Source organism: Dermacentor andersoni, chromosome 10 (assembly GCF_023375885.2).
Source record: "Dermacentor andersoni chromosome 10, qqDerAnde1_hic_scaffold, whole genome shotgun sequence".
In the NCBI taxonomy this organism is placed as follows: Eukaryota; Metazoa; Arthropoda; class Arachnida; order Ixodida; family Ixodidae; genus Dermacentor; species Dermacentor andersoni.
In genome coordinates this window covers 105,016,228-105,033,469 of record NC_092823.1, presented here as the reverse complement: position 1 = coordinate 105,033,469, position 17,242 = coordinate 105,016,228, and the positions used below count along the sequence as shown (strand labels likewise).

The 17,242-nt window shown below is 47.0% G+C and overlaps 1 protein-coding gene across 15 annotated transcripts in view; it reads right to left on the bottom strand.

Annotated features, from left to right (window-relative positions):
• LOC126544568 (uncharacterized) overlaps positions 1–17,242 on the bottom strand; it is a 113,384-nt gene that overhangs the window by 50,060 nt on the left and 46,082 nt on the right. For all 15 annotated transcript variants that reach the window (XM_055077717.2, XM_055077710.2, XM_055077713.2 and 12 more), the window contains one exon: positions 1,831–1,878. In XM_055077717.2, the coding sequence (XP_054933692.1) occupies positions 1,831–1,878 (48 nt within the window). The remainder of the gene's footprint in view (positions 1–1,830; positions 1,879–17,242) is intronic.

The following is a 17,242-nucleotide window of genomic DNA, read 5'->3' as shown; positions in this document are numbered from 1 at the left end:
GAACTCCTCAGCCACTTGAACTATCTCATCCATATTAGTAACGATATTGCCGGCTTTGTCTTTTAACGCATACATCTGATTCTTGCCTATTCTTAGTTTCTTCTTCACTGCTTTTAGGCTTCCTCCGTTCCTGAGAGCATGTTCAATTCTATCCATAATATAGTTCCTTATGTCAGCTGTCTAACGCTTGTTGATTAACTTAGAACGTTCTGCCAATTCTATTCTAGCTGCAGTGTTAGAGGCTTTCATACATTGGCGGTTTCTTTAAGCATTAGCAATGCTTATTGTCAGATCTGCAACACGTAGGTCGGGTGCTCTAGTGACCTTATGTAACAATGCATAATCATAAATCACACTATCGCATGCCTTTAGGAAACCTTGCACAGACCTCATAACAGTATTCTATCTCTCTTTCACTCGTACAATGCTGAGTGAAGCCTTAATACAAACATAAACGCAGTGAAAATTTACAGGTTAACGATATCGACAGCGTAGCTTTGTTGCCTACAGCTATAAGAAAGTACATCAGGGCAGCAAAATCCCCTTCATTCATCAAAACGGAAGTAAGCCTTTACGTTTTGCAGGCCCAGCGTCTACACGTGCTAAAGCCGGGGAAGTAACCGCTGACTGAGTCCAACTGTTCTGGAAATTGCCACAAGATCCGAGATACCACATCACAGACTTCCTCGTAATAGTTGATGGCCAGCAAACCTTGTCGACTGGTGAGCGACAGCCGGCTCTCGATAACTTGGGTGCCTGGAAGCACTACGAAATACGTGTCGCGGCGTGTGTGAACGCGACCACATGTGGCCAGGAGCGCACCGTGCAGTTGCATACAGATTTCGCAGGTAAAGTGTGCATGAGTCCCCAGTTTTCGATCAGGTGATGCATGACTAAGCGTATGAGGCAGCAAATCCTTAGAAAATTTCTCCCATAATAGCCTTTTCTTTAGCAATGCTGGCTACGGAAGTAAATAAGCAATGGTAAGTTGACCGCGTGAATTGACTTCGTTTCTCAGCGGATTGAAATTGCAATCATGTAGCGTACCCGACATATACTATACAGGGTGGCAAAACAAACGCAGTGTTGTTGGCCGTTGCTTGGAGAGTCTCAAGTTATTTTTTGTGCCACCTGATTAGATAATTATTCTTAATTAACCAACTTCTCAAATATTAAAGTTAGATGAAAATTGTCAATGGGAGAATTGTAAACAGACGTGAAAAACTCCTGATGCAGGTCTCTGTTGGTCAGTATGTGCAACATAAAAGAGTTTTTCCGAGCGTGAAAGAAGCCCTGAACTCCATGCTCCACCTCACAATGCAGTGGCCAGAGCTATCCTTAGCTATCTCGCGCGTATCTATGTGGCTTATAAGGACAGCGGTAATATGTAAAGGCCGTACAATACTACAAGTGCAACACTGACTAGATAGATGAGAATCGAATGTGCCGTTTAATGAAAGTCTTCTTTCAAACTTACGTTGATGGAGCACCCGGTCTGTGTATTATAGATTTTACTTAAAAAAAGAAAGTAGTGCACCAGTGGTTGCCTACCCCTTTAGGTAATACCGCTATGGTTATGTGGCCGCCCCGACAGTGCTTAAAAAGCATGATAACGGCTAAGCTGAGGAGATGGGTCCACATGAATTTCCGTAACCATGTAGTGTCCACTTATGTTCTAGAAAACTGAGTGACAACTGGAAAGAGAATTTGTACAGAGAGTGAGGATGGTGAGGGACTAACCACAATCTTACCTTTGCGTTCAGAGGCGTTTAGGGGGCGTGTTTAAATGCAATATACTTTTCTTGGGAATGAATGCCACAAAATACTTACCAAGCCGACGTAATTCAAAATGTTGGACCATGGGCCAGGAGCCTCCGTCTAACAAGAAAAAAAAACACTGCCATCAAACCCCATCAGTACCCACGTTCATGCAAAGCTTGAGCCGCACTTTAACAGTCATCTTGTGAAGAAACAGTGCGAACACGAGGAAATGGTTGAAGGACCCGGCATTGCACGAATCTTTGCTGCCTCATGTGGTTGTAGCTCTTGACCCACGTTCGAGCTGCTTCTTCACAGAGTTAAATATGAACACCGCAGTTTTTCTACTCGCATAGCAGCTCCATCCTGCTTTTTTATGCAAGGCACATAGCTCGTCCTCGTTTACAGGAATTAAGGCAACTTCATAGAATAAAAATGCAACAGAACCCATCTCACGATAACTATCGATGGTAATGCGTTAGCATTGAATCAGTACAGAGGCGCAATGCATTACCACCGTCTAAACGTGTGATGTGGCCTGAACTACAGGGGGACTTCTGATTCACGCTTCCCTAAGAAAACTTGGTGCCATCTAGCGTCGCTGCCGCGAAGCCTGCGCGTTGCCTCCGGGAGGCATGGCGTGGCGGCGCGCACGATGAGCTAAGAAACGCGCCGAGCAGCAACGGGGCTCCTCTCTCGCGCTTCTTTCTGGACACGCTGCGCCATCTAGTGGCACTGCCGAGAAGTCCGCGGGTGGCCTTTGAGACCAGAAACGTGGCGCGCCGGTGCTTTCGAACGCCGAGAATGGATCCCTGGCTATCTGCGTACTCACTGGCACATGCTCGCGGACCCAAGTTAGTGAGAGGTGCATTGAAAAGCGGCACACACCCAGCGCATTCACGGCGCTGGTCGCTAAAGAGCTGACATGAAAACGTCTATCGAAAAGCAGTACATACCCAGTGCATATTTAGCGCAGTCTGCTAATGTGTCAGGTTGCTGTTCTTGCGACGCGGGTTCGATTCCCTTCAGCGTCGGGAAGGTCTCAGAAATCTTTTTCGTCATTGAAAAGCGGCACATTCATAGTAGCAAATACGCAAGTTGTCATGAAAGATGTTTTGGGGGACGAGCATAGAGAGAGAGAGAGAGAGAGAAACAACTTTACTAGTCCATTATGAAATGAAACGCGTTAAGCGTCTGATGGGGTGGCTCCCTCTTCGCGGGCTCCATATGCTTCCAGGGCCGCCTGGCCCCTGTGGATCAGTCGGAGCTGGTCTTCCAGGGCGGGGCTGGACAGCATGATCTCCCATCGCTCGTAAAGGGTGGGGATAGCAGGGGGGTTAGTTATGGGTATAGGTGGGGGGTGGTGTATGGAAAAATTGCACTCTCCTATGACGTGCCGAAGGGTGCCTAATGCATTGCAGTGAGGACATGTGTTCTTATATCTCTCTGGGTATATCTTGTTCTGGAGGCAGGGGTGGGGAAAGGATCCTGCCTGGATTTGCCTGTATATTGTTTGTTCGGCTCTGGTCAAGGAGTGGTGGGGGTGCGGGAATGTCTTCCTGCCGTCCCTGTAATATTTGACTATATCTCTGTAATTTGTGATGGGTTGCCATCCCCTTGCCTCCTCCTCGTTGGCCCGGGAGTTTAGCGCTCGGGCCTGTTGATGAGCATATTCATTGCCCTCAACTGAGGAGTGAGCCGGGACCCAAACTAATTCGATCGCTTGTTTAGGAGGCGTAGCTTTACCAAGAATTTTTAGTGCCGCAAGGGACACCCAGCCAGATCTGTAGTTCTTGTATGCAGCTTGTGAGTCCGTGACGATCTTGGTGACGGTTGGTTGCAGGAGTGCGAGAGCTATCGCTGCTTCTTCTGCTTCCTCCGAAGACGGAGTGTAGATTGATGCGCAGGTGACCAGCTTTTCTAGCCCGGTGACCACGACTGTTGCCCTCGTGGAGCATTTCGATAGAGAGGCGTCTGTATATAAAACAGTGTCGTCTTCCTCCAGGGTCCTGGAGATGGCTCTTGCCCGGGCGTCGCGTCGTCCGACATGCCTTGTGGGGTTCATGTTGCGTGGTAGTGGTTTGCATTCCAACTTCTCACTCAACTTTTCGGGTAATTGGTCGTGGCGGGTGTAGTGCGATTCTTGCCATCCTAGCTTGCGGAGGACGCTTCTGCCCGCCTTGGTCTGGCTAAGGCGTACCCTTTGATTGGATAGGTGGGCTTCTACGAGCTCGGCTACTGTGTTGTGGACTCCCATTTGAAGTAATTTTGTCGTGGATGAATTTATGGGAATACCCAGGGCCTGCTTCGTGGCTTTCCTGATTATTGCGTCAAGTTGTAAGACGTCCTTCTTGAGGAGCTGCAGGTATGGCGCTGCGTAGACGATTCGTGAGATAACAAAGGCCTCAACGAGGCGCAAGGTGTCCGATTCCTTCAGACCCCTCCGCCTGTTGGCCACTCGTCTGATCATGTTCAAGATTTGGTCTGACGTGAGCTTCAATTTTCTAATCATGGCTGTTGCCTTGCCGTCTGCCTGGATCAGGAGACCCAGGATCCTGAGTTGAGGTACCGGGAGGATCCGGTTCCCTTCCAAAGCGATTTCTATGTTTTCTGCTTGTGTCCTTGATGCACGTGGTCTGACAATGGTCAGCTCCGATTTTTGAGGCGAACAGCAAAGGCCACATGTCTTCACATAGCTGTTGATCGTGTCAGCCGCTTTTTGGAGCGTGTTTTCCATCCAGCCATCCGACCCTGCCCTCGCAGTCCAGAGGGTGATGTCGTCGGCATATAATGCGTGGCCCAGACCATCTATTGACTCGAGAAGCTTGGGCAACGGCAGGAGAGCCATGTTAAATAGGAGGGGGGAAAGGACCGAACCTTGCGGCGTTCCTCGATCCCCCAGGGAGATCGGTTGGGATGTCTCCTCTCCTATTCTGATCCTTGCCGTTCGGTTACGAAGAAAGTCTCGGATGTAGTTATAAGTTTTCACTCCACAACCCGTGTTGCGCAGGTTGCGGAGGACACTTTCATGTGTGACGTTATCAAAGGCACCTGTGAGGTCTAGCGCTAGTATCGCTCGCGGCGCTTGCTTTGTTGCTCGCTTAATTACCAGTTCGTTGAGTTGTACGAGAACATCCTGGGTGCCCAGGTGCTGCCTAAAGCCATACATTGTCTCTGGCATCTGATCGGTGGCATCAAGATGTCGCTGCAACCTCTTAAGTACCATACGTTCCATGACCTTCCCCACGCAGGACGTGAGGGATATCGGTCGCATGTTGTCGATGTGAGGTGTCTTCCCAGGCTTGGGTATGAAGCGGACTTCTGCCTCTTTCCATTCGTGTGGAAGATTGCCAGACTCCCAGACCCGGTTCATATACTCGAGTAGCTGTCTGCGGGCCTTGTGCTCGAGGTTGTTAAGTAACTTGTAGGTAATGGTATCGGGTCCCGGCGCGCTGCCCCTGTTGCTCTCGGAGATTGCCGAGATCAACTCGGTGTCAGTGAATGGCTTGTCTAACGCTTCATTGGTAGGTCCTGCGTAGTCGGGAGGTGCGATATCACCTTTCTCCGTTTTCAGGTACTTGGCCTTCAGGTCGTTGATGAGTTTGTCGGCACCCCCAGTATAGTTGTTGAGGGTGCGCGTGAGGCTTCGATTAGTGGCGCTTTTGCTGCCGAGAGGATCGATCAGGTGACGAAGGAGGCACCACGTCTTCCTGGTAGAAAGGGTGCCCTGCAGTCCATCACAGACGCTCAGCCAGTTCTCTCTGCACAGCTTCGACGCGTATTCAGCTGCTTGCTTGTTGAGATCATGGATGCGTTTGCGAAGTTTCTTGTTGTGTCGTTGTTTCTTCCAGCGTCTAGTGAGGCTGTGTCGTGCTTCCCAAAGGTGGGCAAGCTTTGCGTCCACACAGGGTGTCTGCAGTGTGGTCGCAATTTTCTGGGTGTATTTTTCTACCAGCTCGAGTTGTTCCTTAGCCCATTCCCCATACGATTTGGTGCTGTTCGTGTCCTCGTCTTCATCGGCTGCTTGCCTTTTTCGAAGTTTGTCCCAGTCAGTTATCTTTGTTGTTCCCATTCGGGCCTTGAATGCGGGCCCCCTGATCGTAATATTGAGGATATCGTGGTCCGACCCCAGGTTCGCACCTGTGTTCTGCCACGACACGTCCAAGGTTCCACTCAGCAGGGTAAGGTCTGGAGTGGTGTCCCGGGTCGTACTTGTGCCCATGCGGGTGGGAGTGTCTGGTTCGTTGAGTAGGGCTAATGTGTGCTGATCCATGAGGTTCGCCAGCACCCTGCCTCTCTTGGAGCAAAATTTGTAACCCCATATTGTGTGAGGCGCATTGAAATCTCCTAATATCAATAGGGGTCGGCTGTCCGCCTCTCTCTTGCTGTCGAGTAATGTGCCCTCTATGTCGAGGTTCTTCTTGGAGGGCCGACAGTATGCGTTCAGTATAAAGATGCTGTCTTTGCTTCCTATGCCTCTGCTGTGAATTTCCAAGAGAACGTGTTCACACCCTCTCTGGGTGGTAATGTGCTGCGTTGCAGCTATGTTGCTTCGGACTAGGATGGCTGTGCTTTTCTCACTGGGATCGGTGTATGTGACGTACCCCGCGAGTTTTGGTCGCGAGTTCGTTTCTTGAATTGCAAGGATATCCGGTTTGTGTTCCGCATTATCTATGTATTGCTGTAATTCGCCTATTTTGTCCTTAATTCCTCGGCAGTTCCATTGGGCTAAGATCGTTGTATCTTCCTTCCTATTTTTACGCCTGGCCGCCATCTTGGCTCAGGTTGGTAGTCGTGAGACTACTCGCCATGCACGGTTTCCCATACGGGGCTCCCTTTTTAGCTTTTTGAGTGGTTAGTATCAGCTGGTTGACATTAGCTTCTAGCGCGTCGAACTTGGCCATCTTGGACGTTATCAAGCCGATTTGGCTGGCAAGCTGTGTGACCATCTCGGTGAGGGCTTCAATGGGCTTGGCCCACGCCGGTTCCTCAGATGGACTCGATTCAATTTTCTCTGCCTCCATTGCTGTTACCGGGGGCTCCGGTTGAGCGTCCCTCTTGGCAATTTTGCGTTTTGTGACATCCTCGCTGCTTTTCGATTTTTCTAATGCCTCCATGCGCGCAAGAAGCGCGCTGATTTGCTCATTTTGCTTAACTACAAGCGCTTTGAGTTGCATGCATTCCTCACAATCTTTCTTGGGAGTCTGGGGAAGGGGAGGGAAATCTTTGTTGCTAAGAGCGATAGGAGATCTAACTGCCCAGCCCACCTGTTTAGCGGCGTTCCTCGACGGTGTCTGGCTCCGGGTCTTCGACCTTGAGCGCGACTCCCGGCGGCGCCCGCTGCAGCTGCTGCCGGCCACGTCACCCGGCGACGACGCTCTCAAGCCCGGCTTTGAGGCGCAGCTGCTGCTCCGCCCTCGTCCGCCTTCACGGGAAAGAGAGTGATCCCGGTACCCTGACGTAGCTGCTCCCTCCCGACGTGGCGGTTTGGAGGCTTCTGCAGGCGTGTAGTTGGTATCTTTCCGCTCCCACCGGCGTTTCCGAGCATAGACCGAGTGGCAAATACCGAGTACTTCAAGTCGGCGTAATAGTGTTCCTATGAACAGGGGTGCCTCCCAGTCCCGTGTTTACAGTCGCCCATGTCGGCACGAAAAAAGGTTAATTGAAGAGCGGAACATGCGCGTATAGATTGCCACATACTCAGAGACCCAAGATGGTCGAATAGTTGGTTTCGGGCCTTGTTACTTCAGCACAGTAGCCCGACGGGCTACTCGGTCGACCACTGACTACTCGGCGACTAAGGTAAGCGGGAAAACGGTTAGACACAATATAATAGAGCTTATACACAGCGTTGCACATAGATAGATGGATGCGCATAGCCCCCAGAAAGTGCGCAAGGTACCCCACGAATGCTATAGAAAACGTCATGAAGATACAGTTGCCATATCGGGATCGATGTGACGCGAAGCTTTAATGAGCATTTAATTCAATACTGTACAAATAAATGTGATGGGCACAATTTTGTTTATTTTCGCCCTACGTAAGGTGTAACCTTACGGTATGTTTTCGTTCGTGCACTATACAAGTAAATGTGACGCATACAATGGCGCTTATTTTCGTCCTATCTAATGTGCAAGCTCACGTTATGTTTCTGTACACGCACCACACAGCTAAACTATTTTATTTTTTCCGCCCGGTTTATGTTATCCACGACAGCGTTTACAAACTACGAGAACGTACGAACAACAAATAATGCGTATGCGCGCTGTGAGACGCCGATGCCGCGTCGTTGCGAAGACGCAGGCAATGCAGCACACTTGTCGAGGGAAGAACGGCAATGAAAGTTGTGCACGGAAAAATAATGATATACACATGTACCTCATCGTATACTCCTTCTAGTATGCGATGAGTTGACGACGATTTGGTGAAGAATGGGAACATATCCATGGCCCAAGAATGGAGTCGCCCAAGTGAAAAGTCTTGAGAAAGTCTAAAATACCTTTGCATGGCATGCGGTATTCCATCAAGAGGTCTGTGTGCTTTAGAGATGCTACTTGGTTGAAAATACATGTACAATGTAAAGTTACTATTACTAACGTGTCTGCCTTATTAAGGAACTTCGCGGACCTTCCGGGGGATATGCTTCTATGTTTGCACGCTTGTATCGTGCCTTTCTCCGCCCTATCGGAGTCACTGACTAGCCCGTGGTCGAATGGTTAGTGAATCGAGCTGCTGTACTGATAGAAGAAGGTTCGAAACCAACCATCGAACCAACTTGAGGCCACCGAGAATGTAGCAATGTGTGCATAAGTACCGCTCTTCTACAGACCCCTTTCTCGCCGACATGGGTCGTCGTACATGCGGGATTTGGTAGGCACCACGCTTAGATGAAACTCCTTGACCAGGACTTGGAGCACTGAATATGCGCCACTCGGTCTGTGCTGTTCCTCAGTGTGAACCTCTGTGATGCCTACTGAGGTCACTGGATATGTACCAGGAGGTCTCTGCCGCTCTGCAATGAATTTGTTTTACGCGAACTAGGGTAACTATGTATGTGCCACTGGGAATCGGCCACCTCTACAGTGATGCAAAAAAAGATCCGTTAAACTTATCCGATACATAGTGGAATCAAACACTCGTCCCGTGGTTTCCTCAAGGACCCAAGCCCGACGCATTAGAAGGCTGCGCTGCAAATGCACTGGATACGCACTAGTGTTTTTAGAGAACGCCTTTCAGGGTAACACTTTAGAGAACGGCACTATGAATGCACTGGGTGCGTGCTGCTCTTGAACTAATGTTTCGCTACTTGGGTCACAGAGTGCGCGACAATGAGGGCGCGGCAAGCGAGGGAAAGAGAATTCGCAGCGTTCGCAGGTATCGCATGCAGCTATCGTGAAGCTTCCCGTCACCTTCCTGTCGCTTTGTCTATGTCTGCATCTCCATTTTTCTTTGCTTTTTCAAATTTTCTGTCATTGCTAGTATAACCATGCACCAACTAGCCCAACAAGCCACCCTTACGAAAGCGATCCGCGATGGGGACTGAGTGCATCGAATGCTGACGGCTTCGTGAGCGCTGTGATCCGCTTAGTTCACGTTGAAGTGTTAGGCAGCAGGAATGTGAATTCACTCATTGCTGCGGGCACTTTCTTGAGAGCAATCGTCTTACCCGCCGGATGGACGGACGGACGGGTTTTCTCGTTGGGTAGGCATAGAAATGCTTCCACATTGAAAAATCAAAAGAAATAAAGCTCGCGAATCATACACACACCATACACACATATTGCGTCTTAGTAAAGCATGTTCCTTTCCAGTGCCCGTCATGTCTTTCTTAGGTATGTGGTTGAAAATTTTCAGTGCCATGAGTATTAAAACTACGCAAAAATTTGCGAGCCCGAATACAAAAAAAAATGCTAAATAAGTAAGCTGTTGAACATCATTCGATCTCGCAATAACATAGTTGTGTGCTTCAATGTTTACTATCTGCGGATAGTATACGTTCATAATCTTTGTGTTGCATGTATTGTACGAGTTGCATGTATTATATGATTTACTTCAGGTTGGGAAAAAAGAAGAACAGCCACTACGGTTCTTTTATTTTTGTTCGTAATATTCGCATGTGTTAAAGCTGACTTATTATTTCGCTACACAAAACAGAAGTGAGGTCGCTGCCCTTGTTTTGTAACCCCATTCAATAAGCCACTTTCATCTGTCCTATCATACAAGACGCTGACTAAACGTGACTGGCCAAGTGACCAACAGTTGCGAAACTGTGGCGTGGCTTGGAAAATAAAGCTTGGCTTTAATAGATCTATAACAAAAACGTTTTACTTCAAGTTCTCCAGTCGTCCTTCAGCAACTGCTCTCCCTTTCAGTGCGAAAGACGATTGATTTGTACGCTGCGCGTGTGAGGCCAAGCTACTACACCTAGCTTCTCCATCGTTCATGCCACCAGATTATAATAATTTATGCACGAATATCATGGACAGGATCTGAGTCATGGGTTACATCAGTAGATGTGCATAGTGCAGTGGGAAGTGACAAATACATTCGAATGCATATTTACAGAGCATAAAAATAGGTGACGGCAGCTTTTTATAATTAAGGGAGGAGGCACCTGTCTTGTATTTTTAATAAACCACAGCAAATCTCCATAAAAGACAGTTTCGGGCTGACTAATTTCTTAAGGCAACTGCTGCATCGGGTTGATACACCCTGCAGCAGTAAACTGACTGATGTAATTAGAACACTGTAGTTACATGCTCAAGAAGATATAAAATCAATATTGTGTTAGAAAAGAGAATATCCATGCTTATAGCTTCAAGGAAGAATCTTCAACCGTGCAGCCACAAATGTAGTCAAAACACCAGCTATTACAGCGCTGGGTTACAGACACGCACATACTTTGTGGTGACGAGGGCAGTAACATGTACATTCTCGACCATACTTTATATAACTACACCTGATGCACCTGTACGTTCCTCCTGAGTGTGGTCCTGGATATTTGTGTTTGGGGTGCCATGAAAATATGCTAGCTTAGTGAGCGTTCCTTCCAAAGTCTTCGATATCTGGTCTTTATTCTCCGCGTTCAGAGTTACCTAAGCCTTTGGAAATGCACCTTGGTTGTTCTAGTTAAGCTTGAAAGCGGTTGTTGTGCACTAAGAATTGTGCATCCAGAAAGCACACACACCCTGAAATGAGGAGAGAGAAAACGCAAAATACAACCTTCTTTATTGCGCGTAGTCGACGGTGATCTTTCCTTCAACACAGGGAACCTTCATATTGTGTCGTGCCCCAAAGTCTGGCTTGAGTTGTGCAAAATGCATTCAAATAATGCACCAGTAGTTGAGTATTAAAGAAAATATCAGAGTCAACGATCGAATTATTTTTTTTTCGACGTCTAAGTCTACAATGTGATAACATTTCATCTCCTTGTTTAAAGACCTAGGGCGGCTTGCACGAACACTTGATAACGAAAATATTAACAAATATTAAACTCCTAGTCCGCACAACAAAGCTTTCTTAAATTCGTTATTACTTTCTTTATTAAATGTTCGCGCAAGCAGCCCCTGGACTAATGGGTTACCTTATTATTCCTAATAGTATGCATGCTTAGAAGAGAACTCTTATTTGCAGCTTTAATACCAGCTAAATACATTCATTTTAATTCAGAACAAATGTGACATTCATGATTCAGCTATTGGTACAATCAATTTGTCTCGCTTTACAGGAGACATTTTCAAGTTGCGATAGTGAAGATCGGCGTGCCATATTGGCAGGAGTGAAAAACGACCTCGTCACTGACCAACTGTGGTATCACTATGGGACGAACACGGAATCCTCATAAAGTGTTAATTGGTAAACAAGATGCTAATATGAAAACCTATTTCAAAAAATGAGCTATCCATTGAGCCGCTTTCTGAATAAACTATTTCATAATAGGATTTAGCTAGGCTTACAGGTCAAACTGAACAGATCTGAGCGATAATACGCAATTTTAGCCAAACCTGCCAGCCTATAGTTATCGCTGTGGTATATCCCATTTTTAATTGCAGAGCGATATTGAATTCAGACATATTTGCCATTATATTACTCAGAAAATTTGCTTGTCAAATGTGCTCCCTGATTACGCAACAGTTTTGCTACAGAATTCAAGCTCTGATCCATTTACGGTGCTGGCCAGCTTAAGATGGCCTTCAACCAGACATAAATATTCCTGTCAGGTGCCAAAGGTCGCAGTCACCAGAATTGCGCCCGACGAAGTGCTTAGAGCAAAAGTGACTGTTCTTAAATTTATAGAATTCCTCGAATATATGAAGAAATGTTGCTGCTTTTGAAGCCTATCTTGCAGTTGCAAAATCGTGACAGGTCTGGTCATGACTATGTAAATCGACAGCAAGTAAGATGAAAGCTGCGCAATCGCAGCATGTTCTCTTCTTTTTATTGACATGTACCAAAACCAGGAACAATAGACAATCTGCCTGAACATCTCACAACAACAAACAGACGAATAATTCTTAATTGCTCAGCCAAATTTGAATCCGAAGCGCCTGAGTATAAACAAGCCGCTTACAATATAGATCACAGTAGCGACTTTTAATGAAGCTTTCGCTGAGTCATTTCAATCTTAAGAAACTAGGGTTTGGCAAAAAACTAAGGCAAGAACAGCTCTTTTCAATTTCCTCGGATGTACTCAAAGCGTCTCTTCTAGTTTCCACAAACGAAGCATTTTTCTCATTCGGTTCGGCAATCTCAGGTGACAGCTGCATTTCTTTCCTGACATCGTGGAGTACCTGGAGAGAAAAATACGAGAACATAGCTGTGTATTACAAAGTGACTCGTCACTGACTTGTGTGAGCAGCGCAGCATAAGCATGCTATCGGTGCCGGAGGAATTAGGTAACATTGACCACCAAAAACGCGCTGTCGGAATCTTGTCACTTCACAGCAAAGCCAAATAAACGAAAAACCCCAATTAACGCTTTCGATGAAGATGATGGAAGAGTACGTTGGCTTATGCAGAAAATGATACACAGAATGGGGACAAGATTGTGCCTGATCTGTGAACCACCCTGGTGCCAAGCAAGGTATTTTCTGCTGCTCCCTGGTGTCAATTTCAGACCAAAATTGGGTATTTATCCCCTTCCCATGCATTGCTTTTCGAGATTAGTGAATGGTCCGAGTGACGCTATATGCATATTGCAGCCGTAGCAGGACAATCTTGAACGATAGCGCTTAAAAATATATAGAATCAATAAAAAAATATCCTTACATTATACCAGGCGTGTTCAACGCAGTGATCGTGGATACCGGATAGTTGATGGCTGCCTGAGTGTAGTCAAGAGATCAACACTAACGTATTTGATCTACAAGTGTTGGCTCTATGTTATTCGTCCCTTGCTGATACTCTGATAAGCATGTATTATTTGTTTACAAACAGCTAATAGGATAGTGGAGTACGACATTCACTTCTGTAGCAACTGAAGATGGCAACACTTAGGTAAATACCAGGTCTGTTAGAAAAGTATCCGACCTTACTTTCTGCGAACACCTGATGGATATGAAACAAGTGCGCTTGCATCAGCCGACCTTGAACGTTCGCGCGCGTGCGCATTTTTTCCCGCCTGCCGATAGTGTCAGTCGCTGTGACGCCGCGCTTGAGAGAGGTAGTACGCAGTGCTCTCGTCGGTTTTCCTTGCAAGGAAAATGGCGGAGCGACTGGAGCAGCGCTACTGCATCACATTTTTCGAGAAACTGGGCGACAGCCAAGTGGAAACCATTCGAAAGATTCAGACGGCTTTTGGTGACGATGCTATGAGCAGCACACAGATTAACGAGTGGTGCAACCTGTTTAAAGACGGCCGCACATCGGTGGAGAGCGAGCCAAGCTCCGGTCGGCCATCAACATGCCGAAATGACCAGGCCATTGCCGAAGTGAACACTGTGGTGATGTGGGACCGCCGTGTGACTATCCGGGAAATTCCGGAAGAGCTGGGCATCAGCCCTTTTTTCGAACACTGCATTATGACCGAAGATGTGGCCATGAAGACACTTGAGGCGAAATTCGTGCCGAAGCTGCTCACGGTGGAGCAAAAGCAACTTGGTGTTGAAGCCTCACAGGACATGGTGGACTCTACAAACATTGACGCAGGCTTCACGAACACCTTAATCACTGGTCAGGAGTCTTGGGTGTACGGATACGACCCGGAAACCAAATCCCAGTCGTCACAGTGGAAACATTCCACGTCACCAAGACCCAGGAAGGCCAGCCAAGTGCGAAGCAACGTCAAAGTCTTGCAGACTGCTTTCTTTGACTACGGCGGTATGGTACACCACGAGTACGCACCACAGAGTCAAACAATCACCAAGGAGTACTACAGCGATGTCCTCCGGCGCCTACGTGATGCTGTGCGGCGCAAGAGACCGAAGCTGTGGTCAACAGGAAATTGGCGCATCCATCACGACAATGCTCCTACAAAATCCTCGCACTTGATTCAGACTTTTTTTGGCGAAATAAAAGACTCCTGTAGCTCAGCAGGCTCCTTGCTCTCCTGATAGTGCGCCCTGCGACTTCTGATTGCTTCCCGAAACCAAGAGGCCATTGAAAGCAGCGCGATTTAACAGAAAAGAGGACATTATGGCTGCCACGACGGCAGAGCTAAACTTCATTCCGAATGAGGCCTTCTCGGAATGCTTCCAACAATGGCAGCACCGCTGGCAGAATTGTGTGGAGTCCCAAGGGGAATACTTTGAGGGTAATTAGGTTTCCAACGCTTCAGTTATGCCAGTTTTTTCCTTCGGTCTAAGGTCGGATACTTTTCTTACAGACCTCGTACAGTTTGGTAAGCAGTCATAGCACTAGCCAAATGTACGTTGTAAACAGGATAATATTGCCACCTTTCTCTGTCCGAGAGCTCCTCAGGGTCCATTTATATAATTTCAAGACTTTCGGCATCATTCAAAAACACTTGAACAAAAGCTTCATCGCGTTGAAATTGTCCTGATGCAGTGAAATGCCCCACCTGCAGTGGGTACTGTGTCTACAGTCTGGCTGGCGTTTGTCTCAACAAATCCGTCAATAACCGAGCTTTCATTGTGACCATCCCTCTGGGCTGGACCCGGAAACCGGTTGTGTTCAATGGCATCGTAGTCGTTGTCTGCATCTGTACCTTTAGGTTCATCGTAGTAACTGCTTACGTCAGCATAGTACTGGATTGTTTCGAAGCATTGATGCTTGCTCCATCTTAGGGTCAGTTGGCTTTTGTCCATTGAATAACGCGAGCGGTGGGGTGTTTCCCTTACTGATCGCGATTTGCCTGAGCAGTTTGTCGTTTTATATCCTCCCCAGTCTCCTTGCTGCAGCTGTTGTGGCCATTTGCCGATCGGCGGTTGTAGAGATTGTGAGCTCGGGTTTGACTTTCTGGAGCTGCTCCGACGATGATCGTCCTGCAATAGTTGGTTCTTTGTCGGAGACTCTTATCTCAGTAAAAAAGAAAGAACAAGAGAGAGAGAGAGAAGTTGAATGATACGAAATGCTGAGAGGTCGGCCTGAGGTATATTCCTCTAGCCAGCTACTCGGCATTGGGGGAAGGGGAAGAGGGAAAGAAAAAGGGAAGAGGTGCATGATGGGTGACGATGACGATAGAAGGAAGATGTAGAACATATCGCAAGCAATTTGGCATGCTCAAAGTCTGCAATCCAGGCCCGTAGTTTTTAAAAAGTTCAGTAATGCCTGAATGGCCTTGAAACTCGATTGAGCATCTGGCCAAGGGCCTAAAATAACGTCCTCCGACAACGGTGCACTGGCGAGACGCGTAATGTCTAAGAAAGAACAACATACTGCGTTTGTGGTATGGGGTACACCTGTTAATTTCCAAGAAGTACACTAAACCTTTCATTTGAACCGCAAGATTTGTAGCATACCGTTTTATTTAAGATTAATTACCATGACAGTCATCGTTTAGTCCACTGCAAGACAAAGGTGTTTGCGTGTGATGTCTAGTTAGCCGTTTATCATCATAATCAGCGGAGGTTATGAGGACTGTAGGATGAACGCTGCGCCTGGCGATCCGCAGTTATACCAAATACCATCAGACGAAATTTGTTGCAAAATATCTTAGTGTCACCAGACCGCCAAAATCACTGCGGTCCACGAATGCACTCCACTTTCCTTGGAAACCGTACTGTAATTTCAATAGAACACAACATAACTTCTGCGCAATTAACAGGCTGCCCAACCCCATTTATAAGGTCACTCTCCGCTTGAATATTTCCTACTATGTTTTCTCTGTGATCCACAGCGCTATCTTCCTGTCTCATCACGTGCGCCTATCGTGTGTCGTGCCGTCACTCGGTGCGTGATCCTTAGTTCTCGTTGTTCCCTCTTAGCCTGAGTGTTCGTGCTACACATGTTAGCAGTTATAAGACGTACTGATTACACTTTTTTTAGAGAACGCCGTAACCCGCTTTTCAGAACTTCCGAATGCCTGTCGTGTTATGATTCCAGAAATACTGACATTCACTCTTGTTTGCCTGAATCCTTAGTCAGGTATCACAATTGCAATTTTATATATAATATATTGGCAACCGTATCGTGGCTTGCACCAGTTGGTGCCTGACAAGACTCATGTTAATGCCGGGGCTAATATTTACGATTAGCTATTCATGATTGTCTTTGTGTACTCGTAAACTTTCGTTTCTTCCTTATACTCTGCTTTGACTCGCAATCGTGCGCAATTTTTAATAGTGGTTTGTTACTTTCTTGTAGGCTTCCTTTAACGGTATTTTGTAATTTAAATATTTTCTTGCTGCTTTTGTAAAATAAAATACTCCGATAGTAGGCCATTTCCGAAGTGAAACGCAATACTTTACAGGCAATGAAAAGAAAGCGTATTACGATTTGACACTAGCTAAGGGATTTCTAAGATTTTCTGCAGAAGATAAGGCCGGCTTTATAGCACAAAATGATAAACCTGACCGACAGCAGATGAAGACACAAGACTAGATTCAAAGGATCATAGGCAAGGATGAGAGGGAAAAGGTCACAGTTTCGCCCGAAAAGCGAAGTATCGACTGCGATAGAAAAGTAGTAGACAGGTAAACAAAGTAAGGATGGTAGCTTTATCAGGCCGTATAAACTCGTAAACATTCGTTCCCTTAGGAAATTAACAAGCATGGTTTTATGCGCACACCGAAGTGCAAGCACACTTCGCTCGATCATCGCGCACACTCGTTGTCAAGACTCGGGCCTGAGAAACCACGGCAGCAGCAGCGAGCCAATTTACCTTCACGCTACCTGTCGCTGCAATGCGAAGAAAGCGCTGCGAACACAGCGCACACGAAACTATGAGCCCCCGGCGAACCTACACTTTCTACTCAAGGCAGATCGCTTTCTATATAGGGGTCTCGTGACCACGTAGCCGCCGGTGTACAATGCCCCTCCTCCTTGAACCGCCATCGTCGTATCACTCTAGAACGCTTTCACTAGG